Source organism: Sciurus vulgaris (genome assembly GCF_902686455.1).
Source record: "Sciurus vulgaris genome assembly, contig: HiC_scaffold_427_arrow_ctg1, whole genome shotgun sequence".
Taxonomy (NCBI): Eukaryota; Metazoa; Chordata; class Mammalia; order Rodentia; family Sciuridae; genus Sciurus; species Sciurus vulgaris.
Genome location: NW_027632612.1, coordinates 499,892 through 507,949, shown reverse-complemented (window position 1 = coordinate 507,949; position 8,058 = coordinate 499,892). Strand labels below are relative to the sequence as shown.

The 8,058-nt window shown below is 38.0% G+C and overlaps 1 protein-coding gene across 1 annotated transcript; it reads right to left on the bottom strand.

Annotated features, from left to right (window-relative positions):
* Positions 1-5,130: 5,130 nt before the first annotated feature.
* On the bottom strand, positions 5,131-7,797 carry LOC306652663 (endogenous retrovirus group K member 19 Env polyprotein-like; the record flags this gene model as incomplete). Its single annotated transcript, XM_079125431.1, has 2 exons — positions 5,131-5,219; positions 6,282-7,797. 2 exons carry the CDS (start codon positions 7,795-7,797, stop codon positions 5,131-5,133), a joined length of 1,605 nt encoding a protein of 534 aa, XP_078981557.1.
* Positions 7,798-8,058: the final 261 nt, after the last annotated feature.

Here is an 8,058-nt window from a genome sequence, read left to right as displayed (position 1 = left end):
AAATGGGATAGATTCAATTGAACAGTTTTTCTCAGCAAAGAAAACAATCAATAATGTTAAAAGAAAACCTACAGAGTGGGAGGAAAACTTTTCCACACATACTTCAGACAAAGCACTAATCTCCTAAATGTATCAAGAACTTCAAAAAACTACACCAAAATACAAAGAAACCAATTAATACATGGGCTAAGGTGTTGGGGGCTGTGCCATGTGGACGGCGCCAGAACGACGCCTGATCACATCTGCAGTGAGGAGGTTAATTGATATAAGCACACTCAGGTGATTTATTGTCCACACACACAATGCATGCGCATGTGTTCTCAAGCACTCCTAATTGTGCCTGCTTGGACATCTAGTGTCTTGCTTAATCTTTGCATAAGAGGTGTGGCCCTACTCTCCCTCCTGGAGATGATATAAGCATAGGCGTAGGGAGACAGTGAGGCAGCAGCTAGCAGAAAGAAGTGCAGAGAAGCCATTAGCAGAAAGGAAGAAGAAGCGGCAAGAAGATAGAAGCAGCGAGTAGGGGCAGCAGGGGAAGGCAGATCACAGAGTGGAGAACTGAAAATACACCTTTAGGTTGCAGATCACAGACTGGCAGATCACAGTATGTGGAACACATCACCAAAGCACCTTAGGTAGACACACCCTTAGTTCACAGGATGCAGGATGCACCAGTAAAAAGTAGCAGACCTTAAGTAAGGCATAGCAAGTCTCTCTTCCTCTAAGCTCTAAGCAAAGCCTGTCCTTCTCTCAAAGTCTCTCTCTCTCTTAAGCAAAGTCTCTCTTTCTCTCTGATAAGCAAAGTCTCTCTCTCTCCTCTCAAAGCAAGTAAGCCTCATTTCCTCTATCTATAAACAAACAAGCAAGAAACAGTGCACTAAAGAGAAAGATAGAAGTAGCTCAGTTTCCAGTCCACCTCCAATAAATACCCGCGCAATTGTTGCTGCAGGTGGTAACAAATTGCCATGGGCGGTGACACTAAGGAATGGGGCAGACACTTCACAAAAGAAGATATACAGGTTATCAACACATCATCCCTAGTAAGTAGAGAAATGCAAATTAAAATCACCCTAAGCATTTGGTTAATTCCAATTAGAAGGGCTAGTATTAAAAAAACAAGCAATAATAAATGTTGGCATTGATGTGGTGAAAAAGTCACCACTCTTACATTGCTGGTAGAGTTGCAAATTGGTGCAGCCACTCTGACAATCAATATGGAGATTCCTCAGAACAGTTGGAATGGACCCACCATTTGGCCCAGCTATCCCACTCCTCGGTTTATATCCAAAGGGCTTAAAATCAGCATACTACAGTGATGCAGCCACATCAGTGTTCATAGAAGTCCAAGTCACAAAAGCTATATTATAAAACCATCCAAGATGCCCTTCTATAGCTGAATGGATAAAGAAACTGTGGTACATATACAAAATGGAATAATATGTAGATACAAAGAAGAATAAAATTATGGCATTTGCTGGTAAATGGATGCAGTCAGAAATTATCATGCTCAGTGAAATAGGCCAAGCCCAAAAAACCAAGGCTGAATGTTTTCTTTGATAAGTGAATGAGGATATATAAAGAGGCTGGGTAGCAGGAAGAGAAGAATGAAGGATCTTTGGTGTAGAGGAAAATGGGAGAGGAGGGAGTGGGGGAAAGAAAGAGTAGAATGAGACTGTATTACCCTATGTCTATGTGTGAGTACATGAATTATGTGAATCTACATTGTGTGCAACCATAGAAATAAAAAGTTGTACCCCATTTGTGTACAATGAATCAAAATTCAAGGAATTCTCATATATAATAGTACAACAATGAATAAGAGATTACTTAAATGAAGAATCTGATTTAGTAGTTCTGGGATAGAACTGGGTTTTTTGAAAATGTAACAACATCTCTAGCTATTCCAAGACCAAAGTGGAATCAGAGAAACTTTCTAAAGGTAATGAGGTTGACCACATAAAGGAAATATTTACTAGTGAATTTGAGTTCAGATACTTTATGATATTTATGTATGTTATTAAAATATCAAGTAGCAACAACAATCCTATTTGAATATTTAGTTTGTGCTTTGTTCTTCAAGTTAAAATATTTTAATATATAAAATCAAAATTATACATATTTATGCAATAAAGTTTTGATACATGTATATATAGTATTATATTTATAAAAGGATAAATATCTAGCTTTTCAAACAATTGTCATTTTTATGTAATTTTATTGGTTCTTTTTAGTTCTACTGACAGTAGAATCCATTTTTATGAACTTATATAAGCATGGGATATATCCTATTCTAATTAGAATGACAATTGTCTTGTGGGTGGGCATGATGGAACTCACTTAGGTATTTTTTATGTATACACTGATTTTCATTGTACAGATACTTCACCTCTTTTATAAGGTTGATTCCTAAGTTGATTCCTAAGTTGATTCCTAAGGCTATTGTGAAAGGGATAATTTTTCTAATTTATGTTGAAGCTGATTCATTATTGATATATAGATTTATTATACTATCTTTTCTATTTCTATCATCCTCCCTTCTTTTTTTTCACCATTTTCTAATCTTATGAACTTTTCTTACACTCCTCTACTCTATGTGTTTTAGATTTCACATGTCAGCAAAATATTCAACCTTTGGATTCAGGAATTGGCTTATTTCACTTAGCATAATATTCTTTAGATCCAACCATTTAGTGGTAAAAGTCATGGAGTCATTCTTCTTTATGGCTGATTAACAATGCATTGTGTATATATGAACCAATTTCGTAATCCATTCATTTGTTGAAGAGCGCCTATGTTGCTTTCATGACTTAGGTATTTTAAATTGTGCTGCTATAAATATTAATGTGGCTGTGTCACTGTAGTATGCTGAATTTAATGTCCTTTGGGTATATATTAAGGAGTGGGTTCACTGGTTTAAATGGTGGATCCATTCCTTGAAGGATATCCATACTACTTTCCAGAGGGCTTACAACAATCTGCAGTCCCACCAACAATGTATGAGCATCCTCTTTTCTGCACATCCACATGAACATGTGCTACTAATTTTCTTGATACTTACCATACTGAACAGACTGCTCTTCTAGTAGGTTCTGCATTTCTAGTACAATTTCTAGGTCTTTGATCTACTTAATGTTAACTTTTGTGCAGGGTGAGAAATAGGTATCAACTATCTTTCTATTACATATGGATTTCCAGTTTTCCCAGCACCATTTGTTGAAAATATCTTTTCTCCAATGTGCACTTATAACATCTTTGTCTAATATGAGGTAACTATACTTATGTGAAAGTAATCTATACATCTTCAATTCTGTTCCATTTCATACCTATTTAGTCATGTTAGCTTTCATGTCTATTTAGTTTTCTTTTAACTATAGCTCTGTTCACTGATTTTCATTGTAGAGATGCTTCACCTCTTTTATAAGGTTGATTCCTTAGTAGTTTTTCTTTTTTTTGGGAGGCTATTGTGAAAGGGATAGTTTTCCTAATTTATATTGTAGCTGATTCATTATTGAAGTATAGAAATTCAATTGAGTTATGGGTATTAATTTTGTATGACAATATTTTGCTGAATTTCTTCATGAGATCTAGAAAATTACCAGTTGAGTTTTTGGGACGTTTGCATATAGAATCATGTTGCCAGCAAAAAGAAATAGCTTGAACACTCTTTTTCTACTCATATTGAAGCTAGAATTTGGGACAGGCAGTTAGTGTAGAAACAGGGGATCAGGTCAGACGGAGGAACTGGAGGCCATAAAAACCATCTGTCTCTGGAAGTTGGAGACAGCCCTGGGAGAATGGAATATGAAGGATCTCCAGAGCCCATTGATTATCAAATTTACCTGCCCTTCTCAGGGACCACACACAAGGAGATGCTAATTAATGTACTTTGGGCCTTTACCTGTCTGAATCACTTTGGCTCTCCCCCTGCCCATTCGCTTCTCACTTTATGCATCTTACCTCCAAAACTGGGCCTAGTTACATAGGCAGGAAGGAAAGAGATAAATGGAACAGAACAGGAGAACAAAACCTTTAAAATGGCAGGATTTTCTCATTCTAAGGATTCTGCCTTTGAATCCCTTTTTCCACCCAGGAGAAGCCTGCTTTTACTTTTCTTAATAAAGCTGCTTACTTGCTATTCTATGCTTACTCTAGTGTGCTTTTCTGGCATTGCTACTTCAACACCTGAGGAAGCAGGAGTGGTCACCAGTAAATGGTGGAATCAGATTTGGTAGTCCACCAAGATCTACACCGAGGTAAGCTTCTCTGCACACACCCCACATCTGTTTGAAGTGCATCATTCTGTCTCCTTCTTTCTGGAGGGCAAAATGGGCACCTGTTGGCAACTTAAACGCAGCTGGTACACCTGCAACCCTCAAGACTCAGGTGAGAGGTTTCCAGGCCCAGGCAGTTCCCAATCACATGCTCTTTGCTGATGAGGCACATTGGACTCTGCTGAAGCTGTTTCCTACTTTTTTGTCCAGGCCTGGAGGGCAATTGCCATCACTACACAATGTTCCTAGTCCTGACCTCCCAGGACGTGTGGAGGTGGAAGAATATTTGGAACAACTCTGAGGTTCTCTGGCCCAGGCTACTCTTGGGCATATCTCAAAGGTTTCTTATCTGAACTCCCACACCCGACTGCCCTAAGGGGTATCTAGGGTGATCATTTGACAAACAGGACTGAGGGAAAGCACCAATCACCTTTGCCTCTTTATGAGCTATACAAAACTCCCCCACATCTACTCCCTCCTGGATGTTTCCCCCTTGATCGCTGATCAGACATTAAGAATTCAGATGGTAGAATCAAGAGAAAGATATGTGATAATTAGTAAGAAAATGCCTAGGTTACCTTTTTTGCATATTTAGACTTTACTAGTTTGTGCCGGGGACCAGCCCTAGCAGCAGAGTCCAAGGGTCCTTAATGGCCTGAAATGTAAAAGCCCCCAATAGATTAGGCGGCACAGCGTCGGCGATGGACAGCAAACCACACGGACTCGGGTCAGTGTTGGAATGCTGACAACTTTATTGAACTCCTTTACAGCTTATATACCCTTGCTCCCACCACCAAAAATATCTTGTGATCAAACATAAAGAAAGCACTTCTTTAGAAGTTTCAATAGATAACAGAAATTAGGTTCGTAAAGCCAGCCAACTGGCGTCATCTGGCACACCCATCTCACTTAACATTTTTCCGTAATGGGCTCTTCTTGACCCGAAACCTACAGAACATGCTGATGCACATTTTTCTTTAAAATTTAACCTTTACCCAGTCTCCTGTTACTGTGATTAACTATGACCTTCTACTATGACCCTAATCACATGCCTAAGCTATAGTAAATCACACAATACTATTAAGAGCTAGGCCATTAACTTTAAAACAAAATCTCTATCTTTAAAAGAACTAAGGCTTTTCTATTAGAACTAAATATAGTGTACTTCTATTGAAAGGTTATTACTTTATAGAGGGAACTAAATGTAGCAGGTATTTAAATCATAGAGACTAAAGAAAATCACTTATGGGTAACTAGATAATTGGAAGTCTTGTAAAAGCTAACAAAAATATCACAAGACATGTTGCTTCAGAATGTTCACCGTTCCCCATAGGAAAATTAGTGTTTAGTGTAATCAATAGAACTTATTTTGTTGGAAATGATTTGACTCCTGTGAATTGTTTGTGTTCCTACCATCCCTCAACTGAGAAGCTTTATTGAGCATAATCACTCACTGTAGCAAGGTGAGCTTCCATTAGAAAAACAAGAAAGGGAAAAAGTCAATATTTTGAAGAAGGGGCTCCGGCTTTACTCAACTTACGACGAGTCCTTGCCAGCGTCTTCCAGGGAAAGCCTTAGCAGAGCCCAACTTACGACGAGTCCTTGCCAACATCTTCCAGAGGAAGTTTCCAACCTCTGGCATGGACTGTTATCCGCTAGGCACATTCCCTTGGCATGAGTTCTATACGCCAGGCGCCCCCGCAGTTCCCCCTTTTTTGTTTTGAAGATCAAAAAGATCTTTTTGAATTTGAAGGCCCTTAATAGCCCTTGTTAAAAGTCGAAGGATGACTGGAAGACAAAGAATCATCATAAAAATGCAAAATCCAATTAGAGCAAATTGTAGAATAGTGTTATAAAGGGTACTATCAGTAATAGTTTTCTTAATATTAGTAAAAATATCCATGGGAAGGTTGGCATCTGGAGCAACAGCAAGATGTGCTTGACTCAAATCTTTTATTTTTTGTTGCAAATCTAAAATATCCGGAGCTAAATTAGTATTATTCCATATACCTTTAAGATGATTTTGAACCTCAGACCAATGAGTAGTGTTATCAGCTTCTAAAGGAGTAACACAAATCCATTTGTAGTTAGCATGACACCTAGTGGTCATTCTGGTTTGTATATTCTGAATCTTATTCCCTATAAAAAGAACTGCTTCTTCAAGAGCATTGATCCGAATCTCCAATTTCTTATCAATTTGCTCCTGGGTAGCTAGAGCCACGGAAACATTATGTGAGAGATCATTAACATGAGAAGCAGTATGGATTTGCTGTACTAAAGCAGTAGTTGAAACTGCTAATGCTGTAATGATACTGATTAAAGCTGTAATTCCTAAAATTAGCGCTGACACAAAACGTTTTGGTCTCATTAATTCATTTAGGTTTTTTAGAATTTCAGTCCCTGGATCATCATACCAAGTCTCTTTTAAAGTTACAGGTAGAATAACATAAGGAGGTTGATGTACAATAAAGAATACCTTTAAATCCTTGTCAAATGTAGAGTTAATGCAATTAGTTAACACACAATTCTTACATCGTATGTCATAGGCATCATTGTTTTTTGTAATGTTAACATTAGAAACAGAACCTAATAAGATAGCATGAGGAGCATTAATACAAGCTCTAATATTATAAGACTCAACCTTAGTAGTCTCAGGCCTATTTAATTTCACTACATCAATGGCTGCAAGCAATCTATATAAATCTGGAAAATATGAACGTTTGTCATGTTTAAGAACAGATTGAAAAGCCGGAGTTACCCAGCCGGGAGTAAACCACCTATGTAGGGGCTCTCCAAAACCTAACTCTTTTGATCCAGAAAGAGTATATATTCCATCTGGTTTTTGATTTTCCTCAAGTATTTTTGGTTTATAATCAGTCCAGGGAGAAGATACAGAAAAATCTTTGATTAAAGTATGAGAATCCCTTGGGTTAAATATTACAGCTGATTGTGAAAATCCACAAGTAATCCATTTGGGAAAATCAATATGGATGTCTATAGTATTCCAATAACCATCTGGATGCTTAGCCTTTGGTTCACATTTCGTAACCATTTCGGGAAGACTTTCATTTATATAAGTTTCATTATAATTATTATAACCAATCGATATCATTTCTAAAGTCCAAATGTATCTTTTAACTGGATCAAACTTGGGAGAATCAGTTAAATAAGTTCTATAACTAAGAGGAAGACATCCTAATGGCAAATGTATATTGTCCAGAGAAAAGCACAAAGGAGTCTCCTCCGTTAATCCATGAAAATTAACTGTATCTGCCAACTTATGAGGAATAAAAGAATCAGATACACCTCCCATGAGTTCTGGATGACTAGTAAATATTTTTACGTTGGGTCTACCCCACGAGCTTGCATGAAGCAATGGCGGATTAGGAAAATAGGTCCAATAAGCCTTTTCGGCGTCAATTTGGTCATTCATAGCATGTACAGGCAACACCTGAACAGTGAGCAAGGAAAGCATAGCCAAAAAAACCAGTTCAGGTGTTTTAACTTTACCCGAATTAGTCACCATACGCTCAGCCTCAGAAGCTAAACGTTTTAATTGTCCCCATGACGGTAGGGGAGAATGACGAGTGGAATGAGCCTGGGGAAGACGCAGTTCATCCAATCTCCGCGTCAGGACTTCATCCGGGATCGAAGGTGTTCGAGACTTCCTTTTTCTTCTCGGATGACGTCTTTTGTTTATCTTCATGGCCATTGATGTGTCTAATCAACCGATCAGGAATCCACAGCGGTGTTTCTGCGTCCTGTGGAAAAACACAAGCATAACCTC